The following is a 26920-nucleotide window of genomic DNA, read 5'->3' on the forward strand; positions in this document are numbered from 1 at the left end:
GGATGTCTTTTCATAGCCTCCGCCGCTTCGTATGCATCAGTTAGCTTCAGCTCCAGCTCCACGGTCAGCTGCTTAGAGGAGGCGGTGAGTGGTGAGTGTAACCATTTAATACCATATCAGTTCTGGAAATCAGCTGACGATCCTAAATGACAATTATTGACTTGCCCGGTGAGTCAGTTAAGTTCTCAGACTTTACAGGTAGCAGAGAGCACACACACAACCACAACTATTACAGAAAACACACATTCTGCCTAAGCTGACTTAAAAGTATAAACTCACACAACAAGTTTACAATCAACAGCACATCCTTCCCTGTTAAGCCTCAGCTCCATACGCAGTGAACCTCAAAAAAGCTTCCGCCTTTTAGACTCACTATCTACCACATTATATCACAGTACACTGAGCTCCAGAGAGTAAACAAACTGGTGAGTGCTGGGCCCATTACACACGGTCAGTCCCTGACCTAGTGTTGACAATCTGACGTCTCAACACCCGAGAAAGCGTTGACATTCAGATAGAGCCGGTGTGTGAAATTGCTGCTCACCGCTCCCGATACGCGGCCTCAACACTGCTGTCAGCATCAGTGGCTCTTTTTGGGGTCTCTAACTAAATGAGATTTATTAATGTAATGAAGTGATTTAACTATACATCCTCCCGTATACTTAGCCATGCTAGCAGCACTGTTCAAGTGACGAGACTGTTGGTCCACCAATTTGTTTCAGAGCAAAATATCTCAACACCTAATGGATGGATTGCCATGAATTAGATCGCAGACATTAATATTCACCATAGGATGAATTGAAATGACTTTTCATCAGCTTATAATTTAAATTTGCTCCATTTTTGTTTTTTTTTTATCATATACCTCCATGCTAACACGCTAAACTGAGATGGAGGTCATGGTGACATTAGCTCAAAGCCCCTGTGTGCCAAAGTACAGCCTGAGCAGAGCTGCTGGCATGAAACATCTTTGCACAGCCACCAGTCACTTCACTTACCATGATCGGACATGGCTGAGCGGGCATTTTCTTGGGTTAGAGGTGTCGTCAGTGCACATAATTACTTTGCAGGTGACTGGACCGTCTGAATGACTGATAGGTAACTGAAACATAACCCCTCCCTGCACCTGGCTAATTGAAACACACGCCTCAGTAAGCTGGAACTGATCTTTGCTGCTTGTTTAAAGTCCATTTCCACCTCATCCGTCCAACTGAATCCACTTTTGGAATAAATGTGAGGTCATCCAGTTGCTGAATCACATTTTCATTTAAAGTCTCTGACACCTTGTTTTAAGTAGTTTGGCTCAGACGGTGAGACAGCACTCGATATAAATTTTAAATACAGCAACGTCATCATTATTTTAAACCACTTCCCACAGTTCACTGAAAGGACTTTAAGGACTTCAGAGGAACTTTACCTGGACAGGAGTTTTAGTTATTAATAGCTGAAGTTCAAAGATAGAAACAGCAGTCTGCAGTTGGGTTCAGTGCCCTTTCAATATATGGTAAAGGAGTGATTATTTGAGTCAACAGTGGTCTCACACTTACGTGGCACTCATGTACATATCACCTACGTGGGATCATTATTACACTAAATTCTTCTTTTTTTCTTTGTCTTTGTCTGTTTTTGGAAAATACTTAAAATGTGAGTGGAACAAGTGTCAAGTCAGTGTCAATGTATTTTACTTGTTTTACTGAAGTTGCTGAATCACATTTTCATTGAAAGTCTCTGACACTTGTTTTAAGTAGTCCGGCTCAGACAATGACACGGCACTTGATATAAATTTTAAATACAGCGATACGTGTTGTCATCATTATTTAACTGCGCGGTCCGAGCTGTCTGACTCACTCCATTCTCAGAGGATGTTTTCAGACTGGTATCTTGTGGCCTGGGAGCTTCTGGGCTGACATTAAAAGGCTAAAACTGCTTGAAGTAAATGTCATATGGCCAGTGTCATGCCCCCAGGGTCACCTCTCTCACCTCCTGTCTTTTTTCTCTTGGCTACAAAAAGGCTCTTTTCAAATGGCGAATCCAAAGATGTTTTATTCACATCCTAAATGACATGAAAAAATAGCAAAGAAAAAAAGAAAATTAGTGACTAAAACTAATGACTTTCCAATTAAATTGAACTGCTGAACTTCGTGGTTAGTTAGAAAATGTTAGCATGCTAACATGCTAGGCTAAAATGGTGAACACATTAAACATAATATCAGCATGTTTTCTGCTAGCATGGCTGTTGACACGTTTTGTTATTGCAAATTAAATTTTTGATTTCACACCAGAATTTCCTTCTCTTCAAACTGTAAAAACAGTCACTTAAGATTTTCATTTTGTACTGTTATTTTTCAGTTTTACTAATTACCTACCTGATTAAGCGTCAGTAACAAAATAATGACATCATAATGACAACAACAGTAAGTAAATGACTTTACTAATCGTCAGCAGCGTTTCTTTTTCACAAACATGGTTTCTATACACTTGACTGTACAGTTTTAATTCACATTGTTGTTTTCGAGGAAACCCCAGGTCAAAGAGAAAGAGCAGTGAACATCAGACATTAACTGTGCGACGCCCAGTTTGACTGTGGTTTCTTTTGTTGTTCACAGACATTCATGAAAATGCTACTGCTTCTAACTCTCCACTGGAGGGCGCCGTTTCCTGATGGTGATGAAAGGAGGTTAAAGAAAAGCAACTGACCTCCTGTTCTGTGGACGTTGCAATTGAAAAAAAACCCCAAAACAACATACATCCTCTCTTCAGCTGCAGGAGCTTTAAATCTGATACAACAAACGTTCACTGTTTTTTGAAGCACAAGCCTGAAACTGACCCAAAATAAAAATGTCTGTCACAGTCTTGACCCTGCTCTCTTCTGACAAGAGACTGTTGGAGTTTACTAAGAAATACTCTGAATTAATCGAAGTGATACTTTGTGTGAATTCCCATTACAAAATAAGTAACTGTTGTCTATGAGGCACTGGGATTTAAAATTATTTACACAGACATAATAATGAGTTTTTATTCATTCAAAGTGCAATTTGTCGAGGTTAAGTGTGGATTATAGGATTACCTAACAAATACACGCTCTGACCCTAAGAACTAAGTTTTAATTGTTTATTATTAATTTATAATTTTTTTGTTTTAAAATATATTGTACTTGTTTACTTGCTGTATTTATATTTTATTTTATTTCTACTTAAAAGGAGAAGATGAAGAGTGGATTCAACTGGACACTATCAGGAGCGTTCATGATCATTGAGAAACTGTTAGCAACAGTGGTATCACGTAGTTAAAAAAAACATCAGGAAGTCACTTAAAATTTGATTTTCATCGTATTCATTTGTGCAGCTGTTTTCTTCCATTTCAACCAATCACAAACAAATAAAGTCTTCAACAAAATCCTTGAGTACACTTTTGTAATGCTTTATAATGCTGCTATGAAAATTTACAATAAATTTTTGATTGTGCATATCATTAACCATGTACTGCCTGTTACAGTAAACATTAAAAAAAAACAGAAAAACCAAATACCATTTCACTTTAGAAATGATTTGTTTGCTCACTGGAGGGGCAGTCAAAGTAAAACTAAGAGAATACCAAAGGATTTTGATCCTCAAAGCAAAAACACTGTGAGAGAAACCCACATAATCTATCAACTTTTGTAGACCACAAGTGGGTTAGAGCACATTGCTGATCTTAGGGCTGATAAAAGTTAAGGTGGGGAAATTTACACACGAGAAAAACATGAGTAGGCAGGCATTTACTTGTTAAGCGGAAATTGGTTTCCTGTGGCAAAGATCTTTAATGTTCTCTTTCTAATTTTGATTATTGCTTTTGAATGAAAATGTTTGATCCTCTCTCAGTTCCTCTTTTTTGAAAACCTCTACGTGTTTGAGGTTGGTAAAAAATTCCCCAAAAAAGTCTTCTTCTCCTTCACGTCTGATCGGTTGACCTTTTAAACTGCAGCACACATCGAGAACGACACGGGCAGAGGGCAAACAAAGATGAAGGTCATAGAAAAATAACAGAGGTTCAAACTTTGCAACACAGCTGGTGGGGCGTTCGAGTACAGTCTTAAGATTGAAATCATGATAAGCAACGTTAATGACATTCTTTAGGCTCAGTAACTGAAGTCAGTGAGGTGTGAACTCAACTTCCTGTGTGTTTACAGCTCAGCCCTGAAGGAGGAACATGCACCAAAAAGTACAAATAGTTTCTCCCTCCTGAAATACATATGACAACACGTACAGTACATGAACTTGCTGTGCACTCTTGTTCTAGTTCCTGCTGTTTGGGGTCACTTTCCTAACCAAGCACAGGTGCAGCCTGCTCTTACACACCTCCCACTGCTCCAAGAGCACAACCGCCAGCTTGTCCAGTTAAGCAAGGGGTTCCCTCACATGTCCTTAACAATATAAAATCATTGTAGGACCTTTCCTGTAGACAATGATGAAAGACGTCTCTTAAATTCAAGATTATTATGTGAAACTCATGTAAAACAGGGAAGTTCAGATCAGGCCTAAAGTGATTAACAGGGTTTTTAAGGGTTTAAGGGCTTTTAGAGGAACTTTACTTGGACAGAAGTTTAAGTTATTAATAGCTGAAGTTCAACGTTAAAAACGGCAGTTGAGAAAACAACCTTGAGATCTGTTTAGTAGTCGATCACATCACATGAGTTATTCATGTTTTTTGAAGCTGTGGACGTTACTGTGAAAATTATAAAGAGTTGAGAGAAAACACAAAAATGCAGATTTTTCACTAAAAGTCAAACGAGTCAAGCCACGTAAAAATATACTGCACTTTGAATCATTTTTTTTTTAAAATTACATCTGCTCTTTCTGCTCTATTCAAAATGTAAGACTATGAATATTTAAATGTTTTTTGCTTCAAAAGTTTTATTGCTGGAAACAAGAGGTGGGAGACTGGACCATGATTAGCTTTCAAACTGATGTCAGAAAATGCCTGTACTTACTCGTCTTAAACTCAGATTTAATGTCAGCACAGAGGGACTTTCTCCTTCAGCAGACGACTGTGAAAACATCCCTCTGGTGTCAAACTGTCAAACAATCAGTCTGCACAGTGAAGGTCAAAAATCCCAGGGAAGTAACAATAAGCACAGAAACATCTCTGAGTTAATATATGGTCAAAAATCTTTTTTGTTTGGGCTTGAAGTTGCAGATACTCCCAAGTAATCACTGATAGTTTTCAGCTTCATGGAAGCATGTGACAGGGGAAGGAAGGGAAGATCTCGGCAAGAAAACAGACCGTTTGAGACTCTAATCTTTTTTTGCTAAAAGTGCAACTTTCTATGAATTCAGAGTTCAGTGCCCTTTCAAGATATCGTAAAGGAGGGGGGTTACTATTTACTAGTTACTATTTGAGTCATAAGTGGTTCTTTGTGGTTTTTTCTGTTTTTTAAAAACAGTTCAAGTGTGACTTGAACAAAGGTCGATCCCCCATCCACTCAAAAATTTATTTTACTTATTGTTGCTTCAGGTTGATGTTTGACTGTCACAGTGCAGAATGATGCAGTTTGCACATTCATAGTGTAGCATAATTTAAATGTCGTAAAACATGTCTGGATGGGATCTTTAACTTCAATGTGTTTGATTTTTCTTACTATTCTGAAAAACAATTAAATAATTTATATATTAGCTACTGGAGAAATGTTCTGTAGTGTATTAGAAAATCCTTTAAACAATCCTCCACAGAGATTTTCATTAAAACAAAACAAAATAATGTTTTTTTTAATGTTTTGAAAATGCCTTTTAAATAATTTGGCTGAAAATAGAATAACTTAATACAATACAATTTACAATAATACAATTACAAAAAATACAAAGGCAATTATGATGCAATTATATTCAGGTTAACCACCTACATTTAAAATAACTGTGACTATTCTCCTGGAGCGGGAGCACTCGACAGTGTGTACTCGCACTACAGAGATGATAGGTGCATTCGACCACAGTTCATTCAGTTGTAGAAACGGTTGAAGAAGCAGGTCTGTACTCTGAAACATTTCTTAAACAAATGACTCCTCCACTGATTCAAAATGACACATTTCCCAATCATGTCTGTCTGCCTGAGTGGTGCAATTAGTGATTTCAAAATGATAACAACACTCAGTTCTTTGGAAGCAAAAACAGCTTGAAGAATTCCTGGATGCACTATAAATAAAATCACGTATATTTCTGCTTTGAGTCACAGAGGCATCCTCATTCATTCAAACAGTCCTTTGCATCATTACTTTAACAGTCATTTCTTTTGGTTTGTATGTCAGAATAACTCTTATTTGAAATGCTACAGTCTCATATGCTGAGCAGCTCTATTTGTGGAAAGAAGAAGTACAAAGAAGACAACAGTTTTTCTTCAGACTCCAGGGGACCTTCTGTCTTTATGTGAGTCCTACGAGCTGTGTCTGAATGCGTCACCGCCCCTCAACACCCTGAGCATATAACTCCCTAAAACATTTCCTCCTTGTTCATTCTCATGTGTGCTGCTTCTGTGTACATCATGACTGTGCTGTGACTGGCAGCAGGTTGTGGGTGAGAGATTGTCTCAAAAACTCACTGTGTGGGCTTCATGGTCTCTCAGTCTATCAGTCTGTCCCAGGAGTCATGGTTGCTCGTGGATCTCAGTTTGATTTTTTCAAATCAAAATGTTCTTCTTGTGCAGGCCATTCACATCTTTTCATCCTTGGTAAGTGGGCTATTCATTATTTCTTTTTTTTAAGCAGTTAATTAATCGCCACAGTTTTCGGATTGAATTAAAACCATTATGAAATGCAGTCATTAACTGCTGTATTCAGTATTAAAGCTACTTTCTGCTTTTGTTCACATTGAAGGTGTGATTCTTGCTTACTACACTACAGCCTGCTCTCATGTTCACGCATTTTCAGGTAGGCTCACTACGGTTTGGTTTCATCTTCAGTTGTCACGCTGCTGCTCAAAGTGCCTCTAAAATAAAATGTGGTATCATGATAGTGAGAGTTGTTTTTCCATAGTGAGACACAGAATTCTGGTGAAAACGATTCTTTGAGGATATCGATCTAAAGTTTCACACACATATTCATATTATGTTCCAGTGAGTTGCAAGTCAAAGAAAATTCTTTCCGACTATCAGCACTGTCAGCTTCAACCAGGTAATGAAATACATCTGACTCATCCCAAGCTGAATCACCAGCTGTAAAATCAGATTAGAGATTTGTTTCTTTACTCATAATCATTACTGTAGCTGCCTCTCTTTCAGATGGCGTCCATGATTTAAACTGTTTTGGTAAATATATTGATCGTGGTTCAAAAACGTGTGTGTGGAGACCTGGAAATCACACATCTAAAAAAACGTACACACTCATCATACAACAGTGAGTTCTACATTTCCTCCTTTTTAGCTTATAAATCCTTTAAATTACACATATTGATGATGTTTCAGCTGATTCTTCAAAGTGTTTCGCTTTCTAGACACTCACAGTGCAAAGCATACAAGAACATCTCTACACTCTCTGAAAGCGTTCTTGTATTTGCGAGACAAGACATGACAGCTGAGGTCTTCGAAAACAGCGAGTCAAGAAACTGCACAAAAGCAGTTTTCACGGCTTCACCAAATAGCATATGTAAGTCTATTAAAATGAATTTCTATGAGCAAGTTTCTTTCAATGTATTTCTTTTTGATGATCAACCTTAATATAGGTAAAAAAAAATGTATATTTCAGTGCGATGTGGTCCTCCAGATAAAGTCTCCTTCAGCCGCCAGTTTGGAAAACTCAGTGTGACTGTGAGCTGGCAAGAAAATGACCAAAATGTCATTGAGTTTTACTCTGTGAGATATAAAGCAGTGGGCAGCCTGTTATGGAACGAGGTCAGTATTAATCACCTGCTTAAAACAAAACACTTTGTGTGCGGCTAACATGCTCACAACTACAAGGCTGGTGATTAGCAGGTATAATGCTAACCGTACTCACTCCATGCTACTGTTTGCCAATAAGCACTGAACACAAAGCACAGCTGAGGTTGATGGGAGTGCCATTGTTTTGCTGGTATTTTGTCATAAACTTTGAGTGGATCAACTGAAATGTTACCTGATTATAGCAGTTGAATTGAGGGATCACCAAAGTGACTACAGTTCATCCCGAGGGCTCCATGAACGTCTGTACCAAATTTCATTGCATGACAATTAACTCTTTGTAAACCTCATAGTGGCTGTTACTTGAGGAAACAAATGAAAATGAAGCATCGTCTGGAAGCCATAAATGTCCATGTGCCAATCTATCACGTATATGTTGAGATATTTATTATTATTATCTATTATTGATATTTACAAGCCGAACTCAAGATCAGGGTTATTATCTCAAACTTTAACTTGCTCCCTGTCGCTGAGGACATCTTAAAGGTGCCTTTATACTTTTAAAAAAAGTGGAATGCCCCTTTAAACCTTTCGCTTTTCAGAGGTGTCTTTGTCTGTGGCTTTTTATTCTGCTGCACTCAGGTCTCTATTTTACACAAGAGAGCAATGAGATCAGCTGATTAATTAAATATGTGGTCTAGTCATTCATTTCTATGTTGTTCACAGCGTCCAGTGCAATCCCAAAACGCAGGGAGATGTACAGTGAAGAATCTCAACTCCTCACTGGTGTACAGTGTACAGATACAGTGTGTCACAAATGAAAAATGTTCACAGTGCCCATGGAGTCAAACCTACACTGTCCCATCAGGTTAGTTTGTTTCTATTTTATCATTTTAAACTAAATATGGCATCAAAAATAAGCTGTTTCTATATATTTGGTTAACTGTGGTGAAGTAATAATCATATTTATCAAGCAACTACCAACGAAATGTTGTTTAAAAAGTGTTTCGACTCTTTTAGTTAAGTTAAAGCTGAAATTATGTTTCTTATCCTCTTTCAGAACTGACAACTCAGCCCGTCGATGTCAGCCTCACAGATACTGACTTTGGAGAGAAAATAGGCAAAAGGCTGCTTTCTTTAAACTGGAAGGTATTTTTTTATTTATTTTTTTGTATCTTCTCACATTTTCCATCATTAGAAATTTATTATGGGGAATATATCTTCTATGGAGCCATAACTGATGTTAGCAGGATAATTAAAGGACCCTGTGTGTTAGTTTTCTGCAGTAGGGCTGTATGACGGCTTCTGCGTGACAGTTGGTAAAACGTCAGGAGAGCGTCCGTGTGAACGGATGAACACTGCTCAGCCTGAGATCAGACTGATTCTCTCCTACTCATCTTATCATCTCAACATCAGCGCTGTCAACAACGCCAGCACCTCCCCAGCTTTGAGCCTCACAATACCACAGCGAGAGGACGTTCCCAGTGAGTTCTCACTTAAGTTCAGTGATTTTTTTCCAACATTTAATCACACATCTTGTCTTCTAACTTTGAGCATGAGTGTTTTTAGTGCCTGAAAAGCTGAAAAACTATTGGCGTATTTCCGACAGTATTGCCGACAGAGTTATAAGAGCTTTAAAAGAATGATCATACATTTGTATTGACAGGTATTGCAGATGGGAAGATGAAAATTACAGTCCACAGCAATACATCTTTTACTGTCTCTTGGAAAGATGATCTCATCAAAACTTATGTCTGCTATTGTGTGGAGTGGAGGAAAAATGGGCATAAAACAAACTACAAGTCCTTTTACCAGAATGAAGAAAACAACAGGACCTTATCTCTTATAGGAGGTGTGTAAATATTAACACTGTGTTTATGATCTGTTGATATTTGAGCTTTTCCTTTTTAATTGATTTCTAAAAATTCTGTTTTCGCTTTGTTATTATGGAGTATCGAGGGTAGACTGATGATTAATTTAAATGACTTTAGCAAAAGGCTGGAACATAACAACATGTGATTCAGTTTCCTGCCTCTGAGATAATCCATTTTGGTTTTTTGAAATAACCAGAGCCTCTGGAGCCTTACAAGAGATACAGCATCACTCTGCACACACGACCAGAGAAGGAGACTTGCAACATGAAGTATATCAACAACAGTGAGAGCACCTATGGGAGAACCCAGTTCTATTTCAAGGAAGGATGTAAGTGAAAGTCTCTCTACCTTTCCAATATGTCTTTGTTTGATTGTATAATACTATTGCTTCAGTCCATCGCCCCATTAGCAACTCTATACAGTTGTAATGCCCACCCAGATAGCAGACACATTTGGGCCTAATCTGGGCCACTTGTGGTTCTTACAGCTCAGTTACGACAGTGGAAATTGCAGTGTAGGCCAGACGTGGCCCAAATATACAAGCTAGGTCTGACTTTGGTTATAAGGCTGTAAAGCTCATTGATAAGAAAACCAATCTGTTGTAAAAACAAATTAAAGAATTGGACAAATTGAAATTCTGACCTGATGATGGTAATGAAGAGCCAGAGGATCACCAAAGTTCACAAAGACTGTGAATGTCTGCATCAGAACAGTCCACCCAGCAATTGTTGAGATATTTAAAATATCAACCAGCTGGTGGCGCTAGAGGAAAAGTCAAGGGGATCACCAAAGTCATTGGAGTTCATTCTCTGGGGATCAAGAATGAGCATAATTTCATGGGAATCCCTCCAATAGTTGTTGAGATATTTCAGTCTGAACCAAAGTGGTTGAACGACCAACACTGCAAGTTTCTTCTTATCCTGTCCGTAACAAAACAGTCTGACTCCTTGATATTGTGTCTGCACAGCTCCTGTCAGTGCGCCCACAAACATCAGCACCTACAACGTGACGCTGGACTCAGTGGGGCTGCAGTGGTTGTCCATCCAGGAGGACGACCTCAGAGGTTTCCTGCTGGGTTACATAATCCACTACGTAGAGAACGACCAAAGGGGGACAAGTACAGAGAAAAGTCAGTAACATCCACCCTAAACCAACTTCTATACTTGTTGTTTTTGTTTATCAATAAATAGAAATCATAGATTCAACTGTAAAGTTCAGCAGAAACGTCAATGGGTTAAGATACATAAAGTGCATTTCCTGTCCGCCAGCTGGTTTGTTTATCACTGTCTCAGTCTCTAGAGGTTTCTGAAGAAAATAGTCAGACTGAAATTCAGATGCAGACGGACTTTATAGCCACAGTCACCACAACATTAACTGTTGGTCTATGGCTTCAATAATCTGATAGAGGATCTGATGGTTTGGCTGACACGGCTGTGAAATCTGAGCCTATGGACATCCTTTCGGGGCATCGTGTGGCGTAGTGGTCTAAGCAGGCGCCCCATGTGTAGAGGCCACAGTCCTCGCTGCAGTTGGCCCCGGTTCGAGTCCCGCATCGGATGGCCCTCGCTGCATGTCATACCCCCTCTCTCTGCCTCCCCATTTCCTGTCTCTCTCTACTATCCTGCCCAATAAAGGCACAAAAGCCCCAAAAAATATACTTAAAAAAAAAAATCCTTTCATGTTGGCTGACCAATCCTGTTTAACTATATAACCTATTCTTGTTATTATATCTAAATGCTATAGTTAGCCAGCCAATGTAAAGGGATTGACATGTAGGGTTACATGAGCACCAGTCTGTTAACATGGCTAAAAACTATTTTTGAAATAATGTTGTATTATTTGGAAATTCAACAGGTGGGTCCAAGTTGCATTGGTAATATGTTGACAACTGTCACTCTTTGATAGCAGATGTTACAGTGGATCCGGAGTTTGATACCTATGAATTGGGGGATCTCAAAGAAGACACAGCATACCAGGTGCAGATATCAGGTTTCACTCTGGTGGGAGCAGGAGTTCGAAGCACACCATACGTCTTTAAAACAAATCAGCAAGGTTATATCAATCCAACACCTTTTAAAAATTTTTATAAAATACATTTTCTGATATTTCCATTCGCATCAGATTCTAAAGATTAATCTTTCTTCCATTTTTTCCTTGCATAGGATATTTTGATGTTAACCGAGCAGGTCTCATCACTATCTTTGTTGTTGCGGCCGCTGTGCTGATATTTGGATCTCCAATAATAAAAAGGTACAATATTTAAGAAACTATGTCGAATGCACAAACTCACTAATTCTTAACATGATAAAATATATCTACTTTGCATGTACTCTACTCAACTCTATCTACTTCATCTAGAGCAAAAGTCATTCTTTGGCCCAGCATACCTAACCCTGAAAATAGTAATGCAATGCAGAAAATAGAAAGACCCTGTGAAATGGTAAGTGTCCGTTTGTGCTTTTAGTAAATGTACCACCAGATTTACTCTTTACATTGTGGAAGCCAAACAAAACCTCAAACTTCCAGCTACCGTGACAGTAAATTGGGTTAATTCTGCTTGAACTCAATCATACAAACTTACACTCCTTGGTGGCCAAAGAACACTGTCTGGCTTTGCAATCCCTGCACCCAATGCAATCTCAGTCCATACTTGTTCTCATCTGTGGTTCCCCAATGGTGGAACAAGCTACCGAACGCTATCAGAGCTCTTATCTTCAAGAATCTCTTGAAGACTCATCTCATTCTGAGAGCACTTCCTCTCCTAACACATTTAACACCTTAACGTGTCTAGCTTGCTCTTACTATGAACTTTCAGTTCACTTCTTTACTCAATCTCCTTGCATTTACTGAATAGAAATATTTAGTATTTAATCCAAAGTCTCCAACTGCACTGAAGCTTTAGTGAAATCCCTGACTTGTGCGTCACTTTGGATAAAAGCGTCTTCCAAATGAATGTAACGTAAAAGTAATGAGCCCTACAAGAGGCAATACTGCAAAATTCCTATAGCTGCAGTTTAAGCTGATGACATGAGGATTTAACTTATATAATACTGTCAGAAGTATGTTGTTAAAGCTTGTGAAATTAGTATATTAAGGAATTTTTTCACTATTTCTATTTCGCACAGGAACTGCTAGAGTCCATCAGCGCTCTGAAGGTAGTGGAGTGGGATACAAATAGTCTTGAGATAGTTGAGAAAGAGGCTGTTCTTACTAGCATGTTACCGCTTTTCCACAACTCAGAAGATGAGGTTGACTCACCAGAAACGACTGGTAACTGGATCCAGAGAGACTCAGAGGATGAAACTGAAGATAGCCTTCTTCATGATACCAGCGACACATTCTCAAATGTAGAACAGACAAACTTCCAGAGTTCTTCGATTGCCTTTTCAAGTGGATATACAACAATGGAAATGTTTCAGCAGGTGAGGCCTCAGGCCTCCCAAGCATATACAGCCGTCACTCCAGCCATGGAAAGTGATCCAGAGGACATTCATGAGGCTGTGGTGAAGTCAGGATTGGCCTATGTAAGACAATTTAGTACCAGCCCAATCTTGGGCAGCGAGGAGATGACCACGATTTCGTGACAACAGGTTGGGACTGGACTGCAGAGCAGGAAGAGGCAGGAACACGGCCTGAACCACTGTCCATTGTCTCAGTTCTTCATGGCAGGCCAGAGGTGGACTATGAGAGTTTGCTGGTTGTTGTGGGTCAACAGCATTGACTCAGTCTTAAATCATGAATAACGATACTACAAGTACATTTATCTCAGTGTTTATGTCAACTGCCAAAATTGCTGAAGTGTATTATAAAGATGGAAGTCCAGTTTCACTTCTTAAGATAGTTTGTTTTTCTTCTTAGCTGCCTTCTTCACATACTTGTGATCTCTGCTCATTTATGTAAATGCACATTACATTTCAGTATCTCAAATTCCATGTGTAAATGTGAATACCTCACAATGCCCTCATTTACAGGCCATGATTGACCCAATAAACACAATTGTATCAACGTAATCTTTGCAATGCAGTTGCTCCACTCAGATTTCCTCGTCAGATCTCAGTCAGCCTTTTTATTGCGTATATTCAGTTATCTTGTTTGCAACACCAGGCGCCCGTAAGAGCAAGCATAAAAAAAGACTGAGACAGCCGTTCTAGCACCTCTGTGAGGCTGTGAGATAAATCCTAACGTCTTCGTGATGAAATAGTCATGATGACAATGATAACGCAAGCATTTAGCAGGTACACACATAGCCAGAGGCAGTCACCCTTCTACTGAAAGATTAAAAGATTGAGATAAAGTGACACTGAAAAACATAATTGGCATGCACTGTTCTCTATTCCATTTTTTTATAGAGCAGACTCTGTGGTTTTGAAACATATTTTAAATATTAAAATTAATGAAAATGTCATGGTAAAAAAAATCAGGTTCCCTTAACCTAGCATTGTGGCAGACTCTTTAGGGGCAATCATTGCAATTAGGCACATTCAGTAGCTCTTTAAAAGACTTCTACACTTCTCAACCGGCTCTTCTTGAGTAAACTCAGATGATGATGTTTAGTTTGATTAAGATCAGGACTCGTAGGAGGAAGCCACCTCAGAAAGGAAAACTGTTGTTTTCTTCTCATCCTTTCTTCGCTGTACAGTATGTTTTGGGAGGAGCTATGGCCTCTGACTGAGACACAGTTCTCGGACACTGGGAAGTGCTCCAGAATGCCTTGATGATCTTATCTCATTGTCCCCTGCCCCCATTCAAGGCTCCCTGTGCTAGATGAAACAAAGCAACCTCATAACATAACTGAGCCTCGTCCATGTTTCACAGTGGGGATGATGTTCTTTCCTTTGAAAGCTTCATCTTCTCTTCTGTGAACACAGAGCTGACATGACGTCACCAAAAAGCTCTAATTTTCTTTCATGTGTCCAAAGGGACAGTCTCCCAGAAGACTTGTGGCTGGACGGCATGACACAACACAGGGACTAAAACATTCGAATGAAAAGTCTCTTTATTGAGTGTTTTTGGAAACAGATCAGATAGATTTTTAGATTCAAACTGAAGAAGATCAGATATATACATCCAAGGTCTTCAAAAACAGTGTTAGCAAATCTTTGCATCAAGCGCCCAGTCCCCCCAGGAGTAAACCATGGAGTTTTTAAGTATTTACCATACGTAGTGGATAAAGGGGTATAAAATATAAAAATCTTCACATACTATCAGTCGTGTTGGAAATGCTTTTTTTTTTTTTTTTTTTAACTGAACTTTATCACAGGTTGACCACTTCAAACTGAAGACGTGTCCACATACAAAACAAAGAAAAAAAATACTGTGAAATCTGATTTTTAAAATCAGTAAAGTGGAATTTGGCCACGACAAAGACAGCAATAACGTCTCCTTTTAAAAATAAAGCTTTTAAAGTATAACAAGCTTTCATAGGAACTGATCTGAATCTAGGGCCAGTTTACAGATACATTTTCTTGATACATCACTCAACACTGGCTTTGTTAACACCAAAAATGACAGAAATGAATGTTAAAAAACAAACTAATCCACAGAAGTCCCATGAAGGTTCGACCTATTCCGCTATTAATCACTACAGACAGCTGACAATACTTTAATATAACATCTCAGTTTCAGCAATTCAACATCCATAACAATAAATTCACGGTAGCATCTGTCAATAAGTCTCCGTATTTTATTAGAATATTCTGTACAATCTATGTCTAGGCACTTTTTGACCCTTCTGTGCTTACGAGCAGTACGTTGACCTCTGACATATCTTGTTCAGCCGCTTTAGACTTTATGAGCATCTTAACTTCCTCCAGAAATATGAGCCGACAGACATTCTGCACACCACCATCATTTTACAGTATAGGACTGTTTTGTAGCTATAAAACAGTTAGTTTTTTTCTCTCACAGCATTACAACAATAACAGGAGAAAGAACATGATTCATTGTGATCTTGTTGCAACATCTAGCAATCAGAAAAATATATATATAAAAAAGAAGAAAAAAAAAAGCAAGTACATGTACAGGACATAAACAGGAAATAAAACCATGTGTTCATGTTGACCAAATGACCATACATATTGCAGCACATGGCAGTTCCCAGATGGAGGAAAATGGTGCAAAACAGGAAATAAAAGTCTTTCAGAGACCTTGTAGTTATAATTTTCCTTCAACAGCACACAAAAGGCATATGAGCATTTCAGTAACAACAGAAATCACTGTTTTCCCACCATTTTTATTAGACCCTGAACATGTACTAACATGTATTTAATGTATTAAACATGTAATATACCATTTGCTTCACTCAAATAAGCAAACGGAATACAGGAAGTTGCCGTCTCAACCACACCAAGGTCACAGCAGCAAAATTAGTACAACACTTAGACGCGACACACCCTCACTGTGACCCCACTGTGTCATAAAATAAATGTCTTCCTTTTTAAGGAATATTTCAGCTGCCTAATAAAAGAAAACTGGTTGAGTTGGTAAAAGAACGTTGTTTTAACTGGAGGGTCCTGGATAACATCATAATCTTTGTCATTTTCCAATACATATTTGTGACGTTTTGACAAATGCAACCGATACCACAGACAGTATCACGTACTTGTCTGGGCAGCTCTACCGTCTCTGAAAACAGTTGCTATATGATATATGAAAGGCCATATAAGAAACCTATGATTCAAGTGGAGGCTCTAAAGACACTTACAATTACAGAATATTAAAGAATTTCTTTAAAATCAAACTCTGCTGCTCTTAATCCACTCCCCAGACTGAAATCGCAGCCAGGCAGAAGCCGATACAGATCGACGTGACCGGATAATAAAGTTTTACTGAAGTTTCAAATGTGTTAGATTTATAACACTTAAATGCTGCCTGAGGAAGTGTGCAAAGCTTGAAATGTGATGCAATCCCGAGTAACTGCCAGCCCCGGCCGGTTTTCTGTTCTGTTTTTGTTTGTACAGTGGAGCGAAGATTAATTGTTTTAACCACGTGTCTGCACTCAACAGCTCTGCTCCTTTTTGCTTTTGTGATACCTCTGATTATTTTACAGCTCTACTTTTCCACTGATTCTCATACACCACAGGTATGGAGGCCTTGAGTGGTAATAATGATTAGGTCTCTCTACCACTGAAAACCACTGCAGACATAATTTAAGAGTATTTATTACCGTTAATGCAGATTGTTGCAGTATATTGATTTTTGCAATATTCGGACAAAAACATATTTTATGTCTTACATACTTTGACATAAACAATGACATTCTCAGAGGCTTATAAAGCTTTTTGACTATTAAAGCGTACAGTCACGATGTCACTGGAGGAATGGAGGGAAACATTTTGGTCTTTTTAAAATCTGAAGTTAAAACGCAGTTCTCAGTACAAACTCTTCCTGTGGGACTTCTGCTTGGTTCTGCCTCGACTTTTTTTTTTTTTTTTTTTAAATGACTTTTCTAAGATACATTATTGATCCTGTGGTGACAGACTGTGACGATGCTCAGCAGCTGGTTATGGCCCGCGCATGTTTCTGAACCGCTGGTCCAGATGTCTAGCGCTTTAGTATCTCCATGGAAACAAGACAAGTGCTTGAGTTCTTCAACATAAACTATTGGAGGACACTGGAGAATATGTACAGTATCATGCAGCCCAGTTCAGTTGCCTTGAAACAAACCGACTTGATTCTCATCAGTTGTTGTTGAGGCGCCGATTCCACTGTTCGGTACTTTCTGTCTTGTATTGCTGTGTTACATTAAAAGTCCCAGCATCTTCGACTGGCCTGTTAAACAGAAGACGTGGGGCCACCTCCACAGTGCTCACTTCCTCTTTAGTTGGGACACTGACAATGAGCCAAATTACAGGATCCATGTTGCCAAGATGGTTCTTTATCAAAAGGATATTGAACAAAAATAAGATTGCACCACAGGAGATGACGATGATGATGACGATGATGATGATGATGATGATGATGATGGGAAAAAACAAAATGCTGTAAGTGGTTTTCCTGTGTTTATGAATTTATACGCACGCAATGGGTGTTGAGATCGTTTGATAGATCAGGATTTAGTTTCTATAATCTCGTAGCAGTCACTTGGTGCTGTCTGCACCCACAGTGGCATCCTCCTTACTGTGAGTCACATAGCTGCCGTTGTGCCGGACGCAGGGTGATAGTGTCATGTCCTCACTGGGTGTTGCTGAGTCCTCTCTGTCACTTTCATAGTCGTCCTTTTCTCTGTCGTAGTCCCTTCCCACCTGAAAGAACAACGATCGAACCCGGTCAGACAAAACTTGTCCAAAATAAGAGTGAAAGGAAAAATACTTGATACATATTTATTATTTTGAAAGGAAATAAAAATTTGAAATTGGTTTAATTTTTACATTTCCATGGCTAAATTTAAGCTCACACCTGATTAGTTTGATTATGACAGTAATTCATAAACAACAGATCTGGGGCAAAGACTCATAGATTAGAAGTACTTGATTAATCCCAAAGGGAAATTGCAAAAGTACAAATTTAAAAAACACACAAGAAGCAAAACAAACACTGTAAGGACATTCTGTGGTAGATAAGAAACAATAAAAGCATTCATAACTGAAATCTTAACTAGAGCTGAACTAAAACTGAAAAACTAGGACCATACTTAAAAGGCCTAGTAGTATTCTGTACATGGTTAGTGAAGTAACTATGAAAGTTAAGGTGCAAGTTTCCTGGATTTCTCACCATGATCTTAGGGACAGAACTCAAGACGATTAAATCAATGACACTTCTTATTTTATGACATTATTTTCATATCTATTTGATTCAGCTCTGATCCGATCTTTATCTAAGTCTCGAAGGTAGACAAAAACAATGTGATTAAGCTTATATCACAAAAACAATTATAATCTTTTGTGTCTTCGTTAAACACACAAACATTCACAGTGCAGCTGGAGAAAGAACGTATGAACTCTTGGATGTAATAACGGGTAGAACTTCTTTTGGCGGCAATAACCTCACAAGAGCTTCTGGCAGCTGCTGATCAGACCTCGGACGTTTCTTCCAACAGAACTGCTTCAGCTCAGAAGTATTCTTTAGGACGTTTGGTGTTGAGCGGCTCAAACTCAGGTCATTCAACAGCATCTCTACTTTATTAAGGTCTGGGCCACTCCAACAGAGTTTGGTGAAAACCTCCAAGACGCACTGGAAAATCAATTGGCAATATACAACCACTAGAAGCTTCGTCAGCTCCGCAGCTTCATGTATTGTATAGTGGATTTAGTCATATTTTGGGTAAAAGTATTGAGTGGGAAACACTGGCAGTAGAGATGGATAGCATAGGTTGATTAATTATGCTGTAGCAGACGATTAGGATGTTACTATGGAAGCTTACACTACTATACTCTATTTTTAAGCTACTGTCTACAAGGGGGGAGTGTTTGTTTTAAAAAAAAAAAGAAAAGAAAAAGAAAACAGATCTGGCGTTGAGCTTTCTGCAACATTTTGCAAAGTTTGCAGCAGTTTCTGAGAAGAACAATTGTTCTGCCATCATATGGCGAACGAGTTTTCTGATTGTTATCACCAGGGAAGATCAAGTGTGACAAATCTGAAACGTGACACCTTTCCTCTCGGGGCTATCACCTCTGTGCAATCTTCACAGTAAAAGAAGGAGTAGAGTAGGAGGAGTAGGTTGGTGTTCGTTCATTGTGGTTTGATACTGGAGCTACATTCAGCAAAGAAACAAGATTACTGGGGGGGAATTTATTTGTGGACGGGAAACCGGAGATGTGCAGACAGGCAGCTGGTCAACGATACGCTCAAACTGATGTTTGAATAGAGGTCGGTACATTTGAACTGAAACAGTGATAAGATCTGATTTGATCATATTTTCAGAGTTAAAAAAGATGACTTTCATGTCAGCATAATAATTAATATCTATCATTGAAAAGCCTGAATAATTTAACAGAAATATGATCTTGAAGCTACATACACAAGTTTGTTGATTTATGTGTGTTACACATGGCACACTCTTAATTATTCAAGACAGAATCATGATGCCTCTAAAAATTGAGGTGGTAGATACTATGGACGGTATAACACGCAGGATATTTTGGAAATCAGGGGCAGGGTCGTCCTTCTGACCGAGCTTCTGGATGAACTTCACTGCTGGCATTCCTGGTTTGACATGATCTAGTTCTTTTTCTCTTTCAGATTCTTATCATCCTTTGAAACATTTATAGGATTATTTATTTGATTACTGCAACTGTCTACACTTTCCGCACTGCTCTGCAGGCGTTCTTTAAATTTCTGTACAGTTTGGATAATTGCACTGCAATGTGTAAAATTATCAGTTTCCATCATTCAGCACTGTCCACTCTTTTTTGTTTTATACAAGAACTGCACAGCAAAATATGTTACTTACCTCGATGTGTTGAAAATTTCTCCTTCTTCCAAACTGAAAATTAAGCGCCTGCTGCTGCACTTTGGCTGACACCTCTTTTCCCATTCTTCTCTTGCAATATTTACAACCGATCCGCTAGATTATATTTTATACTCACTACTTATTTTGGTTTGTAGATATTTTAGCGAGGAGCAGAAATTAAGTGACCGCACACACGATTGATCCAACAACGTACTGTACATACTGTTTGCTGATACTCTTTAATAAAGACCAGTACGACCATAGCAGCTCATTTCATTTGTGTAATTGATTCGTGTGTGTTTGCAGGTTACAGTCTTTCTTTCATTGATGCAAAAATAACACAGGCTTTACTTTAAGAGCCCCGTGTGTCGCATCTCATCTAATTTATGTCCAGACCTGCAAGTTGCACAGAATTACGATTTATCTTTTCAAAGGTGTTTCACCATATTTTTTAAATAATGACAAAGCAGGAGCAGAACATTCTGAATGACATATTATTTGAGTTTACTTTTTGAATTTAAAAACTTGTATTTAATTCACTGTTCAAATGCTCCACTGAGCTGTGCTGTAAAATACAACGGCATTATTGATAATTAACGAAGACGATGATTAAGGAGATTGCTCACAAAATGCATCAGCTGGCAGTTGTATCGAGCACTTGTGCCACAGGAAAGAGGAAATCAAGGTCACTGATAATGTCTTCCTCCGACCAAAGTAGGGAAACGCTGAAGGAGGGAGCTCCTTCCACTCCTCTGCTTTTTACAACACTGCCAGATTCCTTATTTTCCTCCTCGTGCCTGACAAGTGTTTTAGAGCAACAAAGCTCGGCTCATTATATTATCAGTGGTGTGACAGCTTTATTTTCCAACTCGGTGAGGAGAGACCGATCAGCAGATTCTATATCAGCGAGTATCAGAACAAAGTGTGTGTTTTTCACTGAGGTTTCCCACGGTGTTATCCTTAATTACCTTCACTGGCTTGGCCTTGCTCTTTATCCTGTCCTCGTCTTTGCGGCTCCTCTTCCTGGATGTGGAGCGGTCCTTTCTTTCCCTGCTGCGCTCCCTCCTCTTGTCTTTCTTACCCCTGAAAGAAACCAACGTAAACAAAGCGACAGTGAGAACCAGTAACAACCTTCAAGACACCAGATAAGCCTAAACCCTGATATATACTGTGCACACAGTAAATCACAGGACAAACACCGGAACCTCAAAGGGCTCAGAGCTTCAGAACATCTCAAACCAGTGTAGCAGGATGACATCTGATGGATTTACCTTTTCAGTGAGGGTGATCTTGCTTTCCTCCGAGGGCTCCTGGATCGATCCTTACTCCTCCTCCTGTGGCCCCTGACGACAACACATTAAATGGATTAAGTGCAGTCTTGGAGACAGTGTGAGCTACAAACAATACAAGCAACAGTGTGTCAAGAAAAATATATTAGGGGTCAAAATCCATTGCTGTATTATAGATGAAACACCTCATATAAGGTTTAGAAGATACTACAGTCAACAGGAGCCAATCTCAGGCAGCTACTAGGCTTATTAAGAACCTGGTGACCCCTACTGCAAGGTGCAGGAATAACACCATGGCACCAGAGTGGTTTAGTTTTAGATTTAGTCTTCTTAATAACACAGTACCTAAATTATTGCAGGACTGTAGCATCTTAAATTAAACGACAGCAGCAGATGGTGCCTCACAGCCAGTTTGGCCCCAGGCCACTAAACAGCATTTGGACTTGTTATAAAGTAAAACTGATCATTTGGAGACTGATGCCTCATATGTTGTTTGTTTGTTACCTAGAGCGACTTCGACTGTGTTTCCTGTCTTTGGAGCGAGAGCGCCTCCTGTGGCTGCTTCGGGAGCTGCGGGAGTCATTCCCAGGCCACGACCTCTGCGACAGTCTACTCCAACATGAGGAAAGAAGAAAAAAAAAAGTCACTATCATCATATGATCACAGCATCAAGAGTGAAATCTGAAAACGCTTAAGTATTAAGTGGGAACCTGTGTTTCGATCGGGATCTTTTCCTGCGCGTTCTCGAGTGTGAACGGGAGTGGGAGCGTGAGCGGGACCTGCGAGTCCTTCTGGACCGGCTGGACGATCGCGTCTTTATGTCCGCTACAGCAAGAGCAGCAAACTCAGCATCAGAATACAACACAACTTCTTTGTTTTATCATTAAATCTCGATGCATAAAGCAAATGAAAATGTGTCACCTGGTTCTATGGCGGCAGCGATGGTGGACTGGGCCTCCCTCACCCTCTTCATCACACTTTCTAGCTCCTTAGCAGCAGCCTGTGGCGTCAGCTCTGGTGGTTTCACTATTGCGTTATTGGAATGATTCACCCTGAAAGACATGAAACAATGTCAGCTGACACAAACAAGTTATTTTAAGTAAATGGGTTTTTCCATTTAAAATGTCTGATGCAGGATTTGACTGAAGAATAATCTTTGAACAAACAATACACACTTCAGAGGTCTGTCCCCGAACATGACTCCATTGAAGGTCAGGGCTCTGGCGACGGAGTCCTGCTCAACAAACTCTACGAAGGCGAAACGTGTCGGCTGCGTCTCATCTCCGGCCATTCGCACAAACTTCACATCTCCCACCTGCTTGAAGAACTCCAGCAGCTGCTCTGCTGTGGTGGTCTGTGGGAAATAAAATGCACAAAAAAAATGTATGCATAACATTCGCAAGTACAGAATGTAAAGGTTTGATTTCCTGTCTGAACCAGACTGGGGCTGCTGATTGATTAGGATTGCCTCCAGTTTGCTTAAACCCCAGTAAACAGGTTGGAGGTTACAGCCTTAAGAGTGTATCTGGTAGATTTAACATCATGTTACCTGTGAGTTTAAGTTGCCAACATAGACCGTCCTCCTGATTTCATCGATTTTTGAGGGATCCACATTCCCCATGAGGGGGGGCTGGGACTGCACTGACGCTGCGGGGTCAAGACTGGCCGACATCCGATTCACTACTGGAAGGTTGAGCTGAAAGTGGCAAACACACACTGGTTTTACTTACACGACAGAGGATTACACGGACGACATGGCAACAGGAGAGTTACAAGATGCTGACTCACATTCTGAAGCGGAGCTGGAGTAGGGATTGGTAGCAGTCCCCCGCCAGGAATCAGACTGGGTACTGGAGTGGCAGGTGCCAAAAGTGACAAGGCCTTGGCCTCCTCTGGGATTTTCCCTGCAGGACAGAGGCAGATATTAGTGAAGGCAATAGAGGGACTCGTCTCTGTTTCCTCTATGTCTGCACAATTAGCCCACTGTATTCTAGAGAGAAAGAGAGCATACACTTCCCCATCCAGCCTACAAGTGTGCTACTGTCTACTCATGGTATACTGGAGACCGAGCATCCTTACTTTGCTTTTATTACATTATTCTTCTCAGTCAATCTGAATTATTATTTTCAATCAAGTGCAAAAATCTTAACTTTTTTTTTCACAAACAAAAGAACACTGATTTTGTCCTTGGTCTCTTTTCATAGATCAAAAAAAGAAAAAAAAAAAAAACACAATGCAGAGAATGAGTCAACACTTTGATGCATGGGTCACCTGTACTGGAAACATATTGGTCATGAACCATACGATATCAAGCATGGGCGCTTTTCCGTGGGGCGATCGTTTCGCAGTGTTGGAAAGGTGTGCAACACAAGACAACCCCAATGGCTGCATCACTAATAGCACACAGAACATCAGATACAGAAAAGAACAACAATTTTAAGAACTGTAGGAAATGTTAGCCAAGACTTAGCTATAAAAAACAACCAATTTAGGAACTGTGCTCATTCCACTGTGGGTTAAAATCTGCTGAAGGAGAAGGGTAAAGTACAACTAAAAAGAGACAAAATAACTACAAATTCAGTTCATTATAGCTGGAGGCACTGAGCATGAATGACCATTTATGCAATGCGACAAGTTTCCTAGTGCTAAACAAATAACGACGCAAAACATTAATGCATGTGTCACGAATTTCCAGGTTCAGAGAGGAAATGATGTAAAATGGATAAATTCTGTGTTATTATTAAATACTAAACATCCACATCAGAGCTGTAGGGTAGTAATGTGAGGGAAAAACTCCTAAATCACTCCAGATCAAAAGTGCAAATAGAATTTTAAAGATTCTATCTTCAAATGAGGTAAAGGTTTTATTACTGGGTCTCACTTTTATAACGTCTAGCCCCTCACTACATCAACAGGAGAAGGAGACAAGAGAGTAAAGGGTTAGTGATCCTCCTAGCATCCCATGTGTGATACACATCCCACCGGTATGCCGTAGCAACCTGGACAGAATTCAATCACACACAAGCCGCAGCTGTAGCAGAAAGAGAGAGGGGGGTGGGGGTTGGACAATAATCAAAACAACAAACCAAAATAACAAATATAAACACAACGCTAGAGATAAGCAATACTGTAGTTTCTAGATAGAGACAGTAGAGAGTGGACAACATGGGAAAGTATGAAAGGAAACAAACCAAAAGAAAAGAAAAATAAATAAAAAGAGACAAGGTGTCCATCTTGGAAGGTTCAGCGGGCTATTCTCCTGGTCACATTCCCCCTTGAAGGCTGCGTTGGCCCGATCGGGGATAGTGGCTTGGAAAACAATGCCTGACTCAGGCTAGTGTAGTGTAACAGCTGGGCCAGTCTAGTCATCTGATATGCACACATAATCACACAGAAAAAACATACAAAACCAAATTAATAAACTCAGTAGCCATCCAGCACCAAGTCACGTGGACAAAAAGCATCAAGTTAGAGGTGATATCATTTTTGACTGTACACATGGGAACAACAGTGGCACCAAAGGGGAGGGAAAATTTAAAGAAACAGAGCACCAAAAATGAAAGAGAGAAAGGTGATTAAATTAGCTAGAGTTGCCATGGATTTATTTAGTAATTCCCATAAAACAAGTAACATTAATGGTAGTTTCTTATGGTAAATACACAAGCTAATTGTTCCAGAGAATCCAGTCTTTACAGTGAGGCTAACTTTATAAATACAGTATCTTGCAGCTTAAAAAAACAAAACAAAGAAAAACACTCACCATAGCTCTAATGTTTTCTGTATAAAACCACCATGTGACACCAAAGACAAACCTTAGCTGGGCGCTATAGGAAATTAGCTAGCTAGGGATTTAGTGAGGTGATACAACCAGTTACCTGTGTCAAATAATAGTGCACAACTTGCCAATTTTCCATGTGAATAAAAGAAAAATAAAACCCAAGAATTCATCCAAAAAACAACAAAACGACTGAACTGAAGGGGAGCAGGCCATAGAAAGTCCACTGAGACAAGTCAGACATTTCATTATTATGTGTTTGAACGAAACCGGCTGCACTCACCTTCTGCACATGGCACTACTATCAAAGCTCTGTCAATAAAAACAGTATTGGTGAGATGTTGCGCCACACCAACACTGGAAGGGTCTCGGTACTTAATATAGCACACTTTGGACGAGAAAGACAGAGGGGCATTGCTGTGAAAGAGAAAAACAAAGAGGAAAAAAATCGGGTTAGTTAGTTATTACACCCGCGACTGTTTAATTTTAATGTCTAATGTGGAGCCGCAGAAAGGCCGCAGATCCGCGGTGTTGCCTGGCTAGCTGTGCCGCAGAAAGTTGCGCTTACTCGGGCGGGTAGAGCCGCAGCTCCTCGATGTCTCCCAGGAAACCGAACAGAGTGCGCATCTGCTCGCTGCTCACGGCCGAGGACAGGTTGGTGACCTGGACGACAGCGGTCCCCGGTATCCCGCTCATTGTGAAACACTGATAAATACGTTGACAATAATTTAAGATTAGTATTCGTACAATATTTATTTCTCAGTCACCCAGCTCGGTGCTATTACACAGAGCATCCAGGCGGGCGAAGAGAAAGCTATCACTGGCTTCCTCGTATTTTTTTAACAGGGTTGGACAATAAACGTTGAGTCGCACTACCGCCCCCTACAGTGTTGCTCAGCACATTACTACCCAGGGAGTATTTCCATTTTCTACTTTATACACCTGCTTCATCACATTTCAGAGGGAAACATTGTACTTTTACTGCCTAACATTTATCATACAAGATATAAATGTTTACCAATAATTTTTTCATATAAGATTTTACACACAAAACAAATATAATAAGCATAAAATGCATTATTCAAAGATGAAAACAGTGGTTCCCAGCCTCTTTGTTTTGGCTTTTGATCCATTATAACCCAGGAGACATGTCACCTCTAAACTTAACAGCTTCATTTAAAAAAAAAATCTAAATAAATAAATAAAAAGTCCATAAGCTAAAAACAGATAAGTGTATCTGAACTTTGTTTTCTCTTCTCACCTCTCTCATTAATCATCTTACGACCCCACAGATTTATCTTGTGAGCCTCTGGATGGGCCCAATCCCTAGGTTGGGAATCACTGGACTAAACTAGCAAACTCCTTACAACATCCTTGGCCCCATCCTGTTCTGTATATGCTATATGCTGCCAATGGCACATAATTCATAAAACACATTATTGAATTCCATTGTTACAGTATGTATGTATAAGTATGTATAGTATGTTCTATTAAGACCAGTGGAAACTTTCATAATTTACTATCTTGTCTGTCTGAAGTAAAGTGCTGGATGGATAAAACTTTCTCCAGCTTAAAAATAAATAAATAAATAAACATTATGTTTGTGGGACAGTGGAATTTGTGTGTGTAGTCATAGTAAGTGTTGGCACTTTCCTCTCCGAGTTGTTGCAACAGGCCTGAACACCATCCAGAGGTGAAAGGTGTAGCAGAATGTTTATGGTTTCCCTGCCAGCAGTCTCTCCCTCACCAA

General features: G+C 39.5%; 2 protein-coding genes across 3 annotated transcripts; one reads left to right on the forward strand and one right to left on the reverse strand.

The window, feature by feature from the left end:
• The first annotated feature begins 6498 nt into the window (after positions 1-6498).
• On the forward strand, positions 6499-13726 carry LOC111666797 (leukemia inhibitory factor receptor). Of its 2 annotated transcripts, none has more exons than XM_087178220.1 (16): positions 6499-6699; positions 6845-6898; positions 7085-7141; positions 7249-7363; positions 7461-7612; positions 7712-7857; positions 8569-8710; positions 8903-8991; positions 9119-9326; positions 9509-9694; positions 9913-10044; positions 10684-10845; positions 11622-11768; positions 11879-11966; positions 12075-12156; positions 12842-13726. In XM_087178220.1, the coding sequence occupies exons 1-16, from the start codon at positions 6618-6620 to the stop codon at positions 13298-13300; spliced, it is 2301 nt and encodes a 766-aa protein (XP_087034346.1). In that variant the 5' UTR covers positions 6499-6617; the 3' UTR covers positions 13301-13726. The 2 variants fall into 2 exon arrangements, with proteins under 2 accessions (XP_087034346.1, XP_023278039.2); XM_023422271.2 differs by having other exon boundaries at positions 11625-11768.
• Positions 13727-14694: 968 nt separating this feature from the next.
• Positions 14695-25985, reverse strand: srek1 (splicing regulatory glutamine/lysine-rich protein 1). Its single transcript, XM_023422274.2, has 11 exons — positions 25739-25985; positions 25454-25587; positions 23184-23299; positions 22945-23091; positions 22571-22749; positions 22317-22447; positions 22106-22220; positions 21900-22004; positions 21378-21449; positions 21075-21189; positions 14695-17959 (listed from the first exon to the last, which is right to left on the reverse strand). The coding sequence occupies exons 1-11, from the start codon at positions 25864-25866 to the stop codon at positions 17795-17797; spliced, it is 1407 nt and encodes a 468-aa protein (XP_023278042.1). The 5' UTR covers positions 25867-25985; the 3' UTR covers positions 14695-17794.
• Positions 25986-26920: the final 935 nt, after the last annotated feature.

Source organism: Seriola lalandi, unplaced genomic scaffold, assembly GCF_002814215.2.
Source record: "Seriola lalandi dorsalis isolate HSWRI2012SDOR001 ecotype SW California unplaced genomic scaffold, Sedor1 jcf7180002054680, whole genome shotgun sequence".
NCBI lineage: Eukaryota > Metazoa > Chordata > Actinopteri > Carangiformes > Carangidae > Seriola > Seriola lalandi.

Excerpts from the sequence above, each read along its gene's own strand:
- LOC111666797 (XM_087178220.1), top strand. The coding sequence starts at position 6,618 with ATGGTTGCTCGTGGATCTCAGTTTGATTTTTTCAAATCAAAATGTTCT. Across the intron at positions 10,846-11,621 it reads GGGGACAAGTACAGAGAAAA|CAGATGTTACAGTGGATCCG; the intron begins GTCAGTAACATC and ends ACTCTTTGATAG. Across the intron at positions 11,769-11,878 it reads CTTTAAAACAAATCAGCAAG|GATATTTTGATGTTAACCGA; the intron begins GTTATATCAATC and ends TTCCTTGCATAG.
- srek1 (XM_023422274.2), bottom strand. The coding sequence starts at position 25,866 with ATGAGCGGGATACCGGGGACCGCTGTCGTCCAGGTCACCAACCTGTCC. Across the intron at positions 25,588-25,738 it reads CTGCGGCTCTACCCGCCCGA|CAATGCCCCTCTGTCTTTCT; the intron begins GTAAGCGCAACT and ends TCTCTTTCACAG. Across the intron at positions 23,300-25,453 it reads AGTAGTGCCATGTGCAGAAG|GGAAAATCCCAGAGGAGGCC; the intron begins GTGAGTGCAGCC and ends TCTGTCCTGCAG.